Raw genomic sequence first — 17,108 nt, forward strand, 5'->3', positions numbered from 1 at the left:
CTTGTGTCCTGCAGAATATTGGAAGTGGCCAGGTGTTCCCAGCTGACCGACGTGGGCTTCACCACCCTGGCCAGGGTAAGAGCCCTGTTCCTCCTCCTTCCCCCCCTGCTTTTCCTTCTTTTCATAAAGGAAAATACAAAAAAATACCCCAGTAGGTAACCAGGGAAACACCCCAGGGAAAACTTTAAATTTGGGTGGAAGCTTAAGGTACAAAAATTCAGTTTTATGGGGTCTTTGGCATCATCCTGGGTCACACACCTGGGAGATTTGCATCCAAACCACAGGAAATATTAAATATTTCAGTTATAAATTTTACTGTTGTGTCTAAATTTAACTTCATTTACTCTCCATGATTAAAAAAAACCCTTAAATGAGTGAAATTTCCTTTATTATCCTTCAGAAACGTTGTAAGCTTTCCTTCCAGTTGTGATGTTTCATGGAGAAACCCCTTAATTTTTAAAGCAAACTGTCTTTGTGGTGGTTAATTTGTATTTATATTTATATTTATATTTATATTTATATTTATATTTATATTTATATTTATATTTATATTTATATTTATATTTATATTTATATTATATTTGTGTTTGTGTTTGTGTTTATGTTTATGTTTATATTTGTATAGATGTTTATATCTCTAAATAGATATTTAAATGTTATATACTGTATATACTGTTTATCTTTATATTTGAAATATAATGTATTTATATGATTTATCTTTATTATCTTTATATTTTTATGGGTTTATATTTATATTTTTTATGGTTTCATATTTGCTCTCTGGACTTCACACTCACCACGGGTGTTTGGAATTCTCTTTATTCCTAGAATTGCCATGAGCTTGAAAAAATGGATCTGGAAGAGTGTGTCCAGGTAGGAAAGCCACCTCAGGCTGTTTCTCTTGCAGCAATGGGGAAAATTGGTGGAAAATCAAGGGATTTTCTCCAAATCAGAATTTAAGGTGGAATTCTGAGTGGGAAGAGTGGCTGGATTTGGAGAGGAAAGTGTTGGGAATGAGGTTTTATCCATGGGAATACTGCTGTAAATAAGAAATATTTAATAGTGAGAGATCCTGGGTTAAATAATGGATTTGTGAGAGAAAATCCAGATTTTTGGGGGAAAATCCTAGAGAAAAATCTTACCTTGTTAAAAATAATGGGAGTTCCCCCTGACTGGGAAAACCATGGGGAAAATTGTGAAACAAAAATGATTTTAGGGGATTGAAATCAAACTGGGCTGAAGCACTTCCAGGGAAAAGGGTGGAATTGACTCAAAATTCCATGAAAAAACCTCCAAGCCTGAGGGTGGATTGGAAATTGATTGAGCCTGAGGCAAAGGGAATGAGATTGGGATTCCTGGGAACAGCTGGACCCCTGTCCTGGGCAGAAATTTGGGATACAAAGAGGGAGTGACACCAGCCCAGGCAGGAAGGGATTGGGAATTAACCCTAAAAAGGGAGAATCAAAGCTGAGCCAGGGCACAGATCCATCCAGGCAGCTCCTGAGGGGGTTTGGGATTGGGAATCTGTGTAGGGATTCCTTCTTCCTGAAGAAAACCAGGAATCTTTGTAGGGATTCCTTCATCCTGAAGAAAACCAGGAATCTGTGTAGGGATTCCTTCTTCCTGAAGAAAACCAGGAGCTGGGCAGGGCACAGATCCATCCAGGCAGCTCCTGAGGGGATTTGGGATTGGGAATCTTGGAGGGATTCCTTCATCCTGAAGAAAACCAGGAGCTGGGCAATCTGTAGGGGATTGAGGGAATCTGAGCCCTCCTTGTCCTTCCAGAGGAACATTTGGGACACATTTGGAAGCTGATTTCAGCTCCCTAAGGACGTTCAAAACAATCCAGTGATGCCTGTGCATCCCAGTTCTCCAGGGGCAGGAGGTGATTTCCATGAGGAGCTGAATTCCTGAGGGGCTGTGGTGAAATCTCGTGGATTAGGGAAAATCCTGCAGTTTTGCTTTGATAGGAGAGAAAAAAAAAACAAACCCAAATCCTTGTGCCCAGCACTAACATGAAAGGGCTTTTCCTTCTTTTCCAGATTACAGACAGCACACTAATCCAGCTTTCCATACACTGTCCACGGCTGCAGGTCCTGGTGAGTATCCCAGGGGACACTTCCAGCATTTCCTCTCTCCAAACAAAGAGATTTTAACAGTTGGAAGAATTCTGCTGCAAGCCTCACCCTGAGGAACCTCTTATCCCTTCCCTGCTGCTCACAGGAATCCCCCCACAGGGAAAAAAGGTTGTGGGGGTTGTCCCAGGAGCAGAATTCCAGGTGGGCTGTCAGTCTGTCTGTGGGACAGGAACCTGCAGGGCAGCCAGGGGCTGAAACTCGGGGGGTTTGGTCTGTGTCAGCCCTGGGTTGTGCCACGAGGGCTCCTGTCCTGGCAGCTGTGGGTCCTGCAGGGCAGCCATCCCTCAGGAAAGGCAGTTCCAGCTCCTGCCTCAGGCCCTGCTTCCTCCTCGAGGACTTTCCAGGTGAATCCCCCTGAAAATCCACACCAAGGGGGTGGCATCGTGTTCCTGCTGCCCCTTGGAGCTGGGCCAGGGCCCTTCCCAAAGGCACAGCTGTCCCAAAGGTGGGTTCTTGCCAGCTCAGCTGTGCTGGAATTTCTGTGCCACCCTGGGGGTCTCACCCCTCCAGAGCTGCATTCCCCTGGAGCCATGGAAGGGACCCTCAGGATCATCCTGTTCCCATGGGCAGGGACACCTTCCAGAGCCCCAGGGTGCTCCAAGCTCTGGCCTTGAACACTTCAGGGATGTGGGGCAGCCACAGCTGCTCTGGGCACCCTGTGCCAGGGCCTGCCCACCCTCCCAGGCAGGAATTTTCCCCCTGCAGCTGGAAGTTGGAGCTGGAATCACATCATTCCTCAGAATCCCACAGAGCCCAGGAGCGAGCACAGAATTTTAAATCTATTGGTCAAGGTGTTCCTGTACAAAAATGGGCTCTAATTCAGGTGTGTGTGCAGAAAGAATCACAGCAAATCTGGGCTGGGAGAGAAGCAAGGCAGGAAACACCTCACACCATCAGGGCTCTCCCACATGAACCTGCTCAGGAGAGGGGAAACTGATGGGGAAACCAGATAAACACTAAAATGGAAGTGGCAACTGGTCCTTCCAGTGCTTACATCAAATTCCTGATAAGCCACAAGTGTTTCCTGCACTCCAGGAGGAACAAGGATTGGGCAGGGCGAGGCAGGAGGTGTGATGGGCTCTGATGCCTCAGGAAATTGGGCAGAGCCCAACCTCACCCATCACGGACCATCCTGCCATCCCCAGCGAGGTTCTGGCTGCTTTTGGGAGCTGGGTTTGACCCCTGTGTCTGGGGACAGAGTTTATCCCATTGTGAGTTTATCCCCCAGCAAGGTTCTGGCTGGTTTTGGGAGCTGGGTTTGACCCCTCTCTCTGGGGCAGAGTTCATCCCCCAGCGAGGTTCTGGCTGTTTTTTGGGAGCTGGGTTTAACCCCTCTCTTTGGGGACAGAGTTTATCCCACTGTCAGTTTATCCCCCAGCGAGGTTCTGGCTGGTTTTGGGAGCTGGGTTTGACCCCTCTCTCTGGGACAGAGTTTATCCCCCAGCGAGGTTCTGGCTGCTTTTGGGAGCTGGGTTTGACCCCTGTGTTTGGGGACAGAGTTTATCCCCCAGCAAGGTTCTGGCTGTTTTTTGGGAGCTGGGTTTGACCCCTCTCTCTGGGGACAGAGTTTATCCCACTGCGAGCTGATCACGGACGATGGGATCCGTCACCTGGGCAATGGGGCCTGTGCCCACGACCGCCTGGAGGTGATCGAGCTGGACAACTGTCCCCTGATCACCGACGCCTCCCTGGAGCACCTCAAGAGCTGCCACAGCCTGGAGAGGATAGAACTGTACGACTGCCAGCAGATCACACGGGCCGGCATCAAGAGACTCAGGGTGAGCTGGGGCCGGGAGGGTTCAGCCATGGGGAGGAGCTGGGATGGGGAGGGTTCAGCCATGGGGAGGGTTCATCCATGGGGAGGAGCTGGGATCAGGAAGGTTTATCCATGGGGAGGAGCTGATTTGTGGGGGGTTCATCCCTGGAGAGGAGCTGGGGTCGGGAGGGTTTATCCATGGGGAGGGTTTATCCACAGGGAGAAACTGGTTTGGGTGGGGAGTTTATCCATAGGGAGGAGCTGAGATCAGGAAGGTTTATCCATGGGGAGGGTTCATCCATGGGGAGGAGCTGGGATCAGGAAGGTTTATCCATAGGGAGGAGCTGATTTGGGGAGGGTTTATCCACGGGGAAGAGCTGGGATGGGGAGGGTTCATCCACGGGGAGGGTTTATCTATAGGGAGGAACTGGGATCGGGAGGGTTCATCCACAAGGAGGAGCTGGAATGGGAAGGAGCTGGTTTGGGAGAGGTTTATCCACAGGGAGGGTTTATCCACAGGGAGGAGCTGGGATGGGGAGGGTTCATCCATGGGAAGGAGCTGGTTTGGGAGGGGTTTATCCATGGGGAGGGTTCATCCACAGGGAGGGCTGAGCTGGCTGAGCTCCCATCACCTGGTGCTCCTGCTCAAATTGTGAGAAGCATCAGTGCCGGGTTTGGAGTCACGGAAAGGTGGAATGCTTTGTGTTGGACACTTGGCACTCCCCTGGGCTGCCTTGGACACTTCGGGGATGCAGGGGCAGCCCCGGCTCCTCTGGGCACGCTGTGCCAGGGCCTCACCCCCTCACAGGCAGGAATTTCATCCCAGTGTCCCCTCCTGAGTCACTTTCTCCACGTGTAAAAGAATGACAACATTTCCTCTGCCAAGAGAGCATGGATCTGCAAAGTTACACCATAAAATGATGGAACATTTGGGTGATTTGAGTTGGGAAAGCCCAACCAGGCACCTCCCACTACCCCAAACTTCCAAGGCTGGGAATTCCACCCATTCCCACTAACGGCAGGGGGGGGTCCGGGGGCCGGCTGCCCCCATCCCTGGTGGCTCGGGCCGTGTCCCTGACTCCTCCCGCTGTTTGTCCTTGCAGACCCACCTGCCCAACATCAAAGTCCACGCCTACTTCGCCCCGGTGACCCCCCCGCCCTCGGTGGGCGGCAGCCGGCAGCGCTTCTGCAGATGCTGCATCATCCTATGACAGCGGAGCCTCCTCCCGGCCGGGGCTGGCACCGCCCGGGCGGCTCCGAGCCTCGGGACAGCCCCCGAGCCCGTGCCGGGGCCAGCGAGCGGGGCCGGGCCGCCCACACCCCCTGCGATCCCGGCGGGATGAGGGACTGCAGAGCCGGCCTGTCCTGAAGCGTTCCTGCTGGGAATTCCTGGGAGTGCCCGGGGGGGGGATCCCGGCCTGGAGGGACTGGTGCTGCTGGTGAGGTTGGGAAAGGAGAGGAGACCCTTGGAAAAGGGGAGAGGGGAGAGGAGAGGAACATGCCGGAACCCCCTTGTGCAGAAGGAAAAACCCCCAAAAACCTAAAAACCCCAGCAAACCTGAAAAACCCCAAGAAACCTGAAAGCCCAAAAAAACCTAAAAAACTTAAAAGCCCCAACAAACAAGTTCCATGTCCATTTGTCAGTGAGGGAATGAAACAGCAGCTGCTGAGCCAGGATTTCCCTGAGATCCAGGATTTCCCTGAGATCCAGGATTTCCCTGGGATCCAGGATTTCCCTGAGGTCCCAGATTTTCCTGAGATCCAGGATCTCCCTGGTCCAGGATTTCCCTGGGGTCCCAGATTTCCCTGAGATCCAGGATTTCCCTGGGATCCAGAATTCCCCTGAGATCCAGGATCTCCCTGGTCCAGGATTTCCCTGAGATCCAGGATTTCCCTGAGGTCCCAGATTTCCCTGGGATCCAGAATTCCCCTGGGACCCAGGATTTCCCTGGTCCAGGATTCCCCTGTGTTTCCCTGCTCCACCTGAGCATGCTCACATGAAGGTTCATCTTCCCTGTATCAGATTCTTTCCAGATTGTTGTGATATTTTTCATGCCACATATTTTACCCTTCCCTTTTTTTTCTTTTTTTTTTTTTCTTTTAGTTTTTTCATTTTTTCGTTCATTTCTTGAGATTTCCCAGCCCAAAGCCACAAATCCATAAAGATTTTTTTCCCAGGAGAAGCCTGAACCTGTGATGAGCTGTCAGGAAGATTTTTAAGGAGCGTGGGAAGCTGCACCCCAGGCTGGGCCCTCCTGGCCTTTGTGATCAGGGATTGGGTGTCCAAATTTATCCCAAATCCAGGTTTTACCCCAATGACAAGGATACAACTCTCCACACAGGGAATAATATATAAAAATATATAATTCTCAGTACAGGGAGAACGTGTTCCAAGGACTGTGAGTTCCCTCCTCCTGTCCTTCCCCTCCATCCTCCCCCCAAGGAAAAGCCAAGTAGAGCTTTTTGTTTGTTGCCCTGGTGAAGAATTAAGGATTCCCTGACGGAGCAGGGCTGGGACCCGGCCTCAGTGCCCGTGGGGGCCCTCCCCAGCTGCCCAGGTAAGTGTGTGCCCTGCAGGGAGTTGGGCTTTGCACGTGCCAGGCCCAGCTCTGGGGGAGGCGGGGGGTCCGTGCCTGCTTTTTTGGGGTGTTCCAGGCGAGTTCAGGGCTCGGTGTGGAGCTGCTGGGCAGATCCCAAGCTTTGAGGGGCAGGGCTGGTCCGTGGGGCCGTGTCCGTGGTTCCTGCTGTCCCTGCAGGGAGCTCAGGTTTCCCTGCAGCAGGAGCTGGCTTCCCCTGGTGCTGAGCACTCCTGGTGGGCAAAGAGCAGCTGCAGCACCAGGGGTGGGTGGTTCAGGGGCTGGAGGGGGGGTTTTCCCACCAGGAATTCCAAGGACAAGGCGCTGTTCCCAGCAGGAGGGTCCCAGGTGCCCCTGGAGCTGCACCCCCTGGTCTCCCCCAGCCCCCCCAGTCTGTGCTCCAGGCTGCTGTGGTTAAAAGGATACTGTCAACGCCCTCCTGTAGACGGCTTTTAATCCCTGATATTTATTCAAATCCTCTTTAGCGCTGTGGATCCTCCCCCTCTCCTCGGGCGCCTTCATTTCCAGAACTTTCTCCAGGTTTCAGGGTGGCAGAAGATGGTGGTGACAGACTGCACGGGCCAGGGGTCACCCGGCAATCACAGGATTTGCACAACTCTGGGAAAATCAAATAAAAACAAAACACTTTTGTTGAGTTCCCACTGTGGCGGGGGAGAGCGAAGAGCAGGATTTTGGCTGACTGATCCCTTTGTAACAGAGCAGAGTTTTCCGGGGAAAACTCCAGAACACAGAACCCAAAGCAATTTCTTTTCTGTTTGCAGAGCAGGGTGACAGCATTAAGGTAGCTCAAACTTCTTGACAGTGTCCTTTTAAGTCAATTATCCGTCTTCAAATGGACTCTTCCTGATGTTTATATTTATAAATACCAATAAACACCATTTTCCAAGCTGTGTCTCGCTGGGGGAGTCACTGGGTGGAGGAAAATCCACCTCTGCATGGGGCAGCTCCTGAGGGGGAGCTCTGAGTGGTTGCACGGAGTCAGGAATGGTTTTTTGGGGTGGAAGGAGCTCGGAGCTCATCCAGGGATTCCTTCCTTAGCCTCACAACGTGCAGGAATTGCTCCATCCTGGTTTTCTGAGGGGTTTCTGGAGCCTGGATCTGCCTCCCAGCACCTTCCCACAGGAGCAGGGACCTCTCCAGGAAAGCAGCCCGGGGTAGGAGATCCTCCAGGGGGGCTGAGCACATCCAGTGGAACCAAAAAAAGAGAATTTTCTGGGCCTTGGAGACACTGCAGCACCTTCTATCCCAATTGTGTGACAGGGTGAGGGTGGGGCAGGTGGGAAGTGCTGTCACAGGGGTTGTTTCAAACCAACAAACTCCATTTTTTGCACATTTCTGTAATTCCCTTTGTGCTTCTGTTTGATTTTCTCTCTTGTTCGTGGCTGGCCGCTGCTGCTGTGGGTTTTGGGGTGATTTTGGGGTTTTTTAGCAGGATTGGTGTGGATTGGGATCAGTGTGACATCTTGGGTACGGTGTCCTGGAAAATGTCCTAAAACATTTTGGCTTTTTCTGGTGAGGGGTTGTGTGCTTGATGTGCCTGGGGGTGTTTTGGGGGCTTTTATTCCTTTTTGCTTTCTTTCCTGGCATCCAGGTCAAGGTTTCTGCCCTCCCTCTGTGCCAAAGCCTGGCAGAGGCTCCTGTGCTGCAGCCTGGGGATGTGGGGCTGAAATGATGAAAAAATCAGGGAGAAGCTGCTTTTCCTCCTCAATTCCCCTTTGTTCTCCCCTGGGCAGTGTCCCCAGTGTCCCCTCACCTTGTCCCCGTCCCTGCCCCGTGGCTCGGAGTGACCTCACGTGGAAACCTGGATTTTTTTAAGGGATGAGGGAATCCATCCCTGCCCCGGGCTGGGAATGTCACCCCGTGCCAGCAGTGCCACACTCGGGGCTCTTTGTGCTTCATCTCTGTCCCCAAAAGTGCAGCTGAGCCCCCCCAGGGGCTGTGAGCCCCCTCCCCTGTGCCGTCCCCTGTCCCCTTCCCTCGGGGCTTTGACACTTTTTAAATGTGACACTTTTTAACTTTGACACTTTTTATCTTTGACACTTTTTAACTTTGACACTTTTTAAATGTGACACTTTTTAACTTGGACACTTTTCAGCTCGGGGCTCTCCCGGTGGCTGCTGGGGACACAGGGGCTGGGGGACAGAGGGAGTTGGGAAATGTCCCTTAAATGAAATGTGCTCGTCTCGGCACTGCGGGTGTGACAGCGCCTTGAACTGGGAGTTAATTATAAATGCACGTGGTTAATTAAGGTGGCTCTGGCCTCTGTGCCACCGCGGGCCGTCCCTGTGGGGTGGGGACACAGGGGACAGTCAGGGCTGCTGGGACTCTGGATCCCCATGGAGTGTTTTTGGGAGATGTCCCCTTGTCCCGTCCAGCGATGTCCTGTGTCCCGTGTCCTCCCCTTGTCCCCGTGGCTGTGCTGGCAGCTCCGGGCTGGGGCTGTCCCCGCACCCCAAACCCACCGGGGACCCCAAACCCACCCTGGGGATCCCAAACCCACCGGGGACCCCAAACCCACCCTGGGGATCCCAAACCCACCCCGGGGACCCCAAACCCCGGCGGGTTGACAGTAAACACGGGGGAGGGAGGGGCAGCGTTTGCTGTCAGTAGAAGGGGGGGACACCAGAGCTCCCCCAGTCCTTGTCCCAGCCAAACCCCCCGTGTGTGTCCTGCCACCACCCCCCTTTTATTTCTGCCAGATTTGGCTCTTTTTGGGCAGAAAAGGGGCGTTTGCAGAGCCCCCAGTGTGGGGGGTCAGTGGGGGCTGTGTCCCCCACTTGGGTGTTGGGGTGTCAGATTTGGGGGGGGGGTCTATGGGTGCTGTCCCCCCTCATGGTGACACTGGGATGTGACATGGGGGTGTCACACAGGGGTGTCACACACGGGGGTGTCACCCTCATGAGCTGGGAGGGTCTCAGCTCCATTTTTGGGGTGGGGGGGACCCTTCCCAGCTCACTGACGCCCCCCAGGTGGGCCCAGAGCCCATCCAGGCCCTGTCTGTCTGTCTGTCCAGCCATCCCCAGTGTGGGATGGGGCTGCCAAGGAGCAGCCGGGGGAGTTTGGGGGTGCCCTGGTGTGAGCTCCCCCAGCTCCTCCCTGAGCCTTGGGGGGGTTCAGGGGGTCCCCTGTGCCCGGGGCTGTGGGGAAGGGTCCCCCAGAGGGTCCCCCCCGTCCCCTCCCCGCTGCAGACACGGAGAGCCGAGGGAAGAGTCCGGGATGTTTTATTGGGGGCCCGGGGACGGGCCAGGCTGGGGACAGGGGACAGCCCGAGGTCACTTCTTGGCCTCCTCCTCCTTGGAGAGGGTTTTGATGATCTCCTCCTTCTTGGCCTGCAGCCGCTCCTCGCGCCGCTTCCGCGCCTCCTTGGTCTTGGAGCGCCGCGCTTCCGCCTGGTCCCTGCGGGACGGGGCTGTGAGCGACCCCAAAACGGCCCCAAACAGCCCCAAAACCACCCAGAACAGCCCCAAAGCACCCAGAAACAGCTCTAGAACAGCCCCAAATACCCCAGAGCAGCCCCAAACCACCCAGAAACAGCCCCAGGACACCCAAAACCACCCAGAAACAGCCCCAAACCACCTAGAAACAGCCCCAAAACACCCTAAACCACCCAGAACAACCCCACAACAGCCAGAACCACCCCAAGAGAGCCCCACAGCACCCAGAACAGCCCCAGAACACCCCCAACAGCCCCACACCACCCTGATCCCTGCCCCACAACCCCACACCCCCTGACCCCTGTCCCCACCTCCCTGGGGCCTGCTGTCCCTGTTTTGGGGTCGCGTGTCTCTGCTGAACCCCAGAGTGATGAGATCCAGCTGTTCCCCCCAAGGACACATTGGGATTTTGCAGTCCCTCCCCTGCTCAGTCCTTCACCTCCTCCAGCAGTGATCAGGGATCTCCCAGCTCCCACCTCGGTGAAACCCCACCAGAACCCCCCATTTCCCTGCTGCCAGCCAGCCCTGCCCCGTGTGGGATCCAATCCCCCTGGAAGGACCCCCAGGGGGGCTCTGCCCCTGACACCCCCCTGCCTGCAGCAGCACTTACGCCAGGAGCTTCTTGCGGGCTTTGTCGGCCTTCAGCTTGTGGATGTGCTCCATCAGGATCCGCTTGTTCTTGAACACGTTGCCCTTGACCTTCAGGTACAGGCTGTGGTACCTGGGGGCACGGGGGTGGGGGCATCAGCGCCGGACTGGGAGCACTGGGGTGGACTGGGAGCACTGGGGTGGGATGGATTGGGAGCACTGGGATGGGATGGGAGCACTGGGATGGGATGGGAGCACTGGGATGGGATGGGAGCACTGGGATGGGATGGGAGCACTGGGATGGGATGGACTGGAGCACTGGGGTGGGATGGACTGGGATGGGAGCACTGGGATGGACTGGGATGGGATGGACTGGGAGCACTGGGGTGGACTGGGAGCACTGGGGTGGACTGGGAGCACTGGGGTGGACTGGGATGGACTGGGAGCACTGGGGTGGCATGGACTGGGAGCACTGGGTGATGGGATGGGATGGGATGGGATGGACTGGGAGCACTGGCATGGGATGGACTGGGAGCACTGGGGTGGACTGGGAGCACTGGGATTAGGGGATGTCCCCACCCCACTGCAGGGAAGTACAGGGCCAAGGATTCAGGGCTCACCCCAGCCCTTCCTGGCAGAACTGGACCTGTCCAGGGACTGCTCTGGCCCATACTGGGAGTGCTGGCCCTGTGCTGTGCCTAACCCTAATCCTAACCTTAACCCTAACCTGCCTTCCTGAGGCTGGGATTGCCCTCTTGCCCTGGAATGGCCAGGGAACAGCCAGGGCTGCCCTGGGAGGGCTGGGAATTATCAGGGTTGCCCTGGGAACAGCCAGGGCATGGCTGGGATTGCCCAGGGCATGGCTGGGATTGCCCAGGGCATGGCTGGGATTGCCCAGGGCATGCCCAGGGTCGCCCAGGGCAGGGGGCAGCCCGGGCTCGGGGGCACAGGGCTCACATGTGGCGGTCGATCTTCTTGGACTCGCGGTAGCGCCGCAGCAGGCGCCGCAGGATCCGCATGCGCCGCATCCAGGTGACCTTCTCGGGCATGCGGGCGTTGGCCGTGCCCTTCCTCTTGCCTGGAGGGGGAACGGGGTGAGAGGGAGCCCCAGTTCCTGCCAGCTCAACCCCACCCTCGTGCCAGAGCTTCCCATCCTCCCCTTCAGCTCAAAGAAACGACCACGGGCACAAGGCAGGGGCTTCCCATGGCCCAAACCCAGGGGATTCCCAGGGTGAGGGAGCAGCAGCTGTGGGAGGTGGGGAATTCTCCATTTCCAGAGGATGCAGCACTCAATTCCCCATTCCCAGGGATGCAGCAATCCTGATGTGGATTTCCCCACTCCCAGGAGCACGGGGCACTCCCAGATAAGGATTTCCCCTGTTCCCAGGGGGATGCAGCACTCTCAGATATGTACTCCCCCTTTCCCAGGGGCATGGGGCACTCAGTTTGCCCATACCCACAGAGATGCAGCACTCCCTGATGTGGATTTCCCCATTCCTAGGAGGATGCAGCACTCTCTAATGTGGATTTCCCCTGTTCCCAGGGGCATGGGGCACTCCCAGATGAGGATTTCCCCTATTCCCAGTGGGATGCAGCACTCCCAGATGTGACTTTCCCCATTCCCAGGGGCACAGGGCACTCCCTGATGTGGATTCCCTCTTTCCCAGGGGCACAGGGCACTCAGTCTCTGTCCCCAGGGCACACAGGGCACTCAGCTCCCCGTTCCCAGGGCACTCACCGATGCCCATGTGCCTGCCCTTCCTGCGTGCCAGCGTGTTCTTCCTGCAGCGGGCGCGCGAGTGCACGGTCACGGGCTTGCGGATGATCAGCCCATCCTTGATCAGCTTCCGGATCTGCTGCCCTGCAACGGCACCCAGACCCTGCTCGGGGGGCTGCCAGGGGGCACCGAGCCAGCCCACGGGGACAGCCAACACCCCGGACAAGGCAGTGCCCCCTCCCAGAGCCCCGTTCTCCCCCTCCTCACAGCCCTGTGTTCCCTTCCTTACAGCTCTGCTCTTCCTCTCCTCACAGCCCTGTGTTCCCTTCCTTACAGCTCTGCTCTTCCTCTCCTCAAAGCTCTGTTCTCTCTCCCTCAAAGCTCTCTGTTTCCCCTCTCAGGACCCTGTTCTTCCCCACCTCAGAACCCTGTTCCACCCCTCCTCACAGCCCTGTGTTCCCCCTCCCTCCCTCCCTCCTCACAGCACTGTTCTCTCCCCATCAGAACCACATTCTCCCCCTCCTCTCAGAACTCTGTTCTCCCCCTCCTCAAAGTCCTGTGTTTCCCCCTCCTCACAGCTCTGTTCCCCCCTCTCAGAGCCCTGTTCCACCCCTCCTCACAGCCCTGTGTTCCCCCTCTGTCCCCCTCACAGCATGGCTCTCTCCCCATCAGAATCACATTCTCCCCCTCCCCAAAGCTCTGTTCTCCTCCTCTAAGAGCGCTGTTCTCCCCCTCCTCAAAGCTCTGTTCCCTTCCTTACAGCCCTGTTCTCCCCCTCCTCAAAGCCCTGTGTTTCCCTCTCCTCACAGCTGTTCCCCCTCCTCTCAGAGCCCTGTTCTTGCTCTCCTCAAAGCCCTGTTCTCTCTCCCTCAAAGCTCTGTGTTCCCCCTCCCCAGAGCCCTGGTCTTCCTCTCCTCAAAGCTCTGTGCTCTCCCTCCTCAGGGCCTTGTTGTCCCCCTGTTCAGGGCCCTCTGCTCCCCCTCCTTACAGCCCTGTTCTTCCCCCCCATCAGAGCTCTGTGTTCCTTCTCCTCACAGTCCGGTTCTCCCTTCCTTACAGCTCTGTTCTCCCTCTCCCCACAACCCTGTTTTCCCTCCTCTCACAGCCCTGTTTTTCTCTTCCTCAGGCCCTGTGCTCCCCTCCCTACCAGAGCCCTTTTCTCCCCCTCTTCACAGCCCTGCTCTCCCCCACTCTCACAGCCCTGTCTCCCCTCCCCAGACCCCTGTGTTCACCCCCCACAGCCCTGCCTGTCTTCCCTCCCGTTTCTCCCACCAAACCCCCACCAACCCCAACTCCCTCCCCGATGACCTCAGAGCACACCCCCAGCCCCCTCATCAGTGCAAACCCTGAAACCCCCCACTTCAACCTGCAAAGAATTTACTGAATCCTGCCCAAACCCAGCACGTCTGGGGGCCCTTTCGCAGACTCCCCCCAGCCCCGCAGGGTCCCTGCCCGTGCCCCACGCACGGGAGTTGGCGTTGGCGATCTCGTTGGTCTCGTTGGGATCCAGCCACACCTTCTTCTTCCCGCAGCGCAGCACGCTGGAGGCCAGCCTCTTCTGCAGCCGCAGCATGCTGGGGAGGGGGGCACGGCTCAGGGGGGCTGCACCCCGCGGGACCACAGCCCCCAGAGCGCCCTCAGGGACCCTGCAGACCCCTGACCCCCCTTTAGGGAACCCTGACCCCCCTTTAGGGACCCTACAGACCTCCCCGACCCCTGTTTAGGGACCCTGCAGACCCCCATGACCCCAGAGAGTCCTCAGGATCCCTGACCCCCCCCTTTAGGGACCCCACAGCCCCCCTGACCCCCCTTCAGGGACCCTACAGACCTCCCTGACCCCCCTTTAGGGACCCTGACCCCCCTTTAGGGAACCCTGACCCCCCTTTAGGGACCCTACAGACCTCCCTGACCCCCGTTTAGGGACCCCACAGCCCCCCCCGAACCCTCTTTAGGGACCCTACAGACACCCCTGACCCCCCTTTAGGGGCCCACAGCCCCCCCAGCCCCCCTTTAGGGACCCTACAGACCCCCATGACCCCCCCTTTAGGGACTCCTGACCCTGTTTAGGGACCCTACAGACCCCCATGACCCCCCTTAGGGACCCTAGAGACTCCTCAGGGATCCCCAACCCCCCCATAGGGACCCCTGACCCCCCCTTTAGGGACCCTACAGACCCCCCAGCCCCCCTTTAGGGACCCTACAGACCCCCCTGATCCCCCTTTAGGGACCCCTGACACCCCTTTAGGGACCCTACAGATCCCACAGGAACCCTTGACCCCCTTTTAGGGAACCTCTGCCCCACCCTTCAGCTTCCTCAGGGACCCCTGAGCCCCCTTTAGGGACCCTACAGCCCCCTCAAGGACCCCTGACCCCCCCTTTAGCTTCCTCAAGGACTTCTGACCCCCCTTTAAGGACCCTACAGCCCCCTCAGGGACCCCTGACCACCCCTTTTAGCTCCCTCAGAGACCCCTGACCCCCTTTTTAGGGACCGTCACCCTGCCCTGGAAGGGTCCTCACCTCCATCAAGGGACCCTCACCCACCCTCAGGGTACCCCTCACCTTCTCAGGGTCCCGCATCGCCCCTCACGGGACCCTCGCCCCCCTCAGGAACCCTCATCCCCCTCTGGGACCCCTCAGGGACCCTCACCCCCCTCAGGGACTCTCCCCCCCGCCCCCCAGACCCCCCCTCACGCCCCTCGGGTTCCCGGCCCCAGCTCCCCAGACACCCCGCGCTGCTCCAAAGGGTTCATCCACGGTCCGCAGTGCCCCAGAGCAGCGCCCCCACCCCGCTCAGCGCCCCAGACCCCGCTCAGCGCCCCCCCGGCCCCTCAGCGCGGCCACGGCGCCGCGCCGCCATCTTCCCGCCAGGCCTCAGGAGGCCGCGGCCGCCTCGCAGCGCCCGGGGCCGCCATCCAGCACTGCCCGGGCGCCGCCCCGGTGCTGAGGAGACTCCCCCGCTGCCGTCCAGCCCTCCCCGGTGCCTCCCGAGCCCCGTTTTCCCCCGAGCGGCGGCGGCAGCGCCGCTCCCACCTCATGGCGGCGGCGGCGCCGGGAGCGGAGAGACGCAGCGGCGGCGCTGGCCCCGCCCCCTGCGCGCGGCACGTACCACCGCGCCCTCCCCCCCGCGCCCGCTCCCGCGGTCTCGCCGCAGCCCGGAACGCGGTAAAGGAGCAAACACGATTAAATCACGCGTGGTCGATCATTTAAAAGATCGAGACCCACGCGGGATACGTGGGAGAGAGGTGGGTCCTTCCCGGCTCCCCCCTCGGGTGTAGAGGGATGGTGCAGCCCGCGCGTGCGTGGCGGGAAGGGCTGGGCGGGAGCCGCGCATGCGCGGTGGGGGCGTGGGAGGCACGTGGAGGGATGGACCGGGGCTAAAATCACCTGGGGAGCCCCAAAATCACTCGATTTCCCCCCAAAATCACCTGGTTAGCCCTGAAAATCACCTGGGAACCCCCAAAATCTCCTGGTTATCCCCTGAGATCACCTGATTGCCCCCCAAAATCATCTGGTACCCCCCAAAATCACCTGGTGAACCCTGAAATCTCCTGATTATGACCCAAAATCACCTGATTATACCTGAAAATCGTCTGGTGAACCCCCAAAACCACCTGATTATCCCCCAAAATCACTTGGTTACCCCCAAAATCACCTGGTTATGCCCTAAAACCGTCTGGTTACACACCTGAAATCACCTGGTTACTCCCCAAAATCACCTGGTGAACCGCCAAAATCACCTGGTTATCCCCTAAAATCACCTGATTCCCCCCAAAATCACCTGGTTATCTCCCAAAATCACCTGATTATACCCCAAAACTACCTGGTGAACCCACAAAATCACCTGGTTATCCCCTGAGATCACCTGATTCCCCCAAAAACCATCTGGTGCCCCCCAAAATCACCTGGTGAACCCTGAAAATCACCTGGTAAACCCCCAAATTGCCTGATTATCCCCCAAAATCACCTGATTATACCCCAAAATCACCTGATTATACCCCAAAATCACTTGCTTACCCCAAAATTACCTGGTTATGCCCTAAAATCACCTGATTATATCCCAAAATTACCTGGTTATGCCCTAAAATCACCTGATTATACCCCAAAATTACCTGGTTATGCCCTAAAATCACCTGATTACACCTGAAAATCACTTGGTGAACCCCCAAAATCACCTGGTTATGCCCCAAAATCACCTGGTGAACCCCCAAAATCACCTGATTGTTCCCTGAAATCCCACCCCGAAGTGCCCCGAACCCCTGGAAGTGCCCCCTCGCCCTTCCCAAGGCTCCCGGGAGGAGCAGGCGCAGCCGACCCCAAATTTGAGGGGTCCCAGGTGGGGCTGCCGCGCTCCCCGCGGGTTTTCCGAGGAGTTTTCCCTCCTTCTTTGGGATTTTTTGGGAATATCCGTGCCTGGGAGCGCGAGAAGCTCCTCCCGGGAGCGGGGGAGAGGAGGAGGAGGAGGAGGAGGAGGAGGAAGAGGAAGAGGAGGAGGAGATGCTGTGATCGTGCCAATCTCCCGCTTCCACCCCCGGGCACGATCCCGGCTGGAAGAAACCCCGAAAAAAACCTCAAAAAAAATCCCAAAAAAACCCCAACCCCCCCCCAAAAAAACCCCAAAAAAGAACAACAACAAAAACAACCCCAAAAATAAAAAAAAAAAAAAAAAAAAACCACAAAAAAACCACCCCAAAAAAACACCAACCGCCCAAAAAAATCCCCAAAAAACCCCAAAACCAAAACAAAACAAAAACCCCAAAAAACAAACAAACAAAAAAACCACAAAAAAAACCCCAAAAACCCCAACCCTCCCCAAAACACCAAAAACACCCCAAAACCCCCAAAAAACCCCAAAGCCCCCCAACAAAACCCCAAAAAAAC

The 17,108-nt window shown here is 56.7% G+C and overlaps 3 protein-coding genes across 6 annotated transcripts in view; 2 read left to right on the forward strand and 1 right to left on the reverse strand.

The window, feature by feature from the left end:
- Window positions 1-7,377, forward strand: part of FBXL20 (F-box and leucine rich repeat protein 20) — a 40,471-nt gene extending 33,094 nt beyond the window's left edge. For all 4 annotated transcript variants that reach the window (XM_064399918.1, XM_064399917.1, XM_064399920.1 and 1 more), the window contains 5 exons: window positions 15-75; window positions 829-873; window positions 2,043-2,099; window positions 3,704-3,916; window positions 4,998-7,377. In XM_064399918.1, coding sequence (XP_064255988.1) covers window positions 15-75; window positions 829-873; window positions 2,043-2,099; window positions 3,704-3,916; window positions 4,998-5,105 — 484 coding nt within the window. In that variant the 3' untranslated portion in view covers window positions 5,106-7,377. The remainder of the gene's footprint in view (window positions 1-14; window positions 76-828; window positions 874-2,042; window positions 2,100-3,703; window positions 3,917-4,997) is intronic.
- A 2,319-nt stretch (window positions 7,378-9,696) lies between these two features.
- Window positions 9,697-15,392, reverse strand: RPL19 (ribosomal protein L19). The gene is made up of 6 exons (XM_064399921.1): window positions 15,261-15,392; window positions 13,698-13,804; window positions 12,252-12,374; window positions 11,471-11,591; window positions 10,536-10,646; window positions 9,697-9,887 (listed from the first exon to the last, which is right to left on the reverse strand). The coding sequence occupies exons 1-6, from the start codon at window positions 15,263-15,265 to the stop codon at window positions 9,764-9,766; spliced, it is 591 nt and encodes a 196-aa protein (XP_064255991.1). The 5' UTR covers window positions 15,266-15,392; the 3' UTR covers window positions 9,697-9,763.
- Window positions 15,264-17,108, forward strand: part of CDK5RAP3 (CDK5 regulatory subunit associated protein 3) — an 8,455-nt gene continuing 6,610 nt past the window's right edge. The window contains 1 exon segment of the mRNA XM_064399634.1: window positions 15,264-15,392. Within this exon segment, the coding sequence (XP_064255704.1) occupies window positions 15,264-15,392 (129 nt within the window).

This window comes from Passer domesticus, chromosome 27 (assembly GCF_036417665.1).
Source record: "Passer domesticus isolate bPasDom1 chromosome 27, bPasDom1.hap1, whole genome shotgun sequence".
In the NCBI taxonomy this organism is placed as follows: domain Eukaryota; kingdom Metazoa; phylum Chordata; class Aves; order Passeriformes; family Passeridae; genus Passer; species Passer domesticus.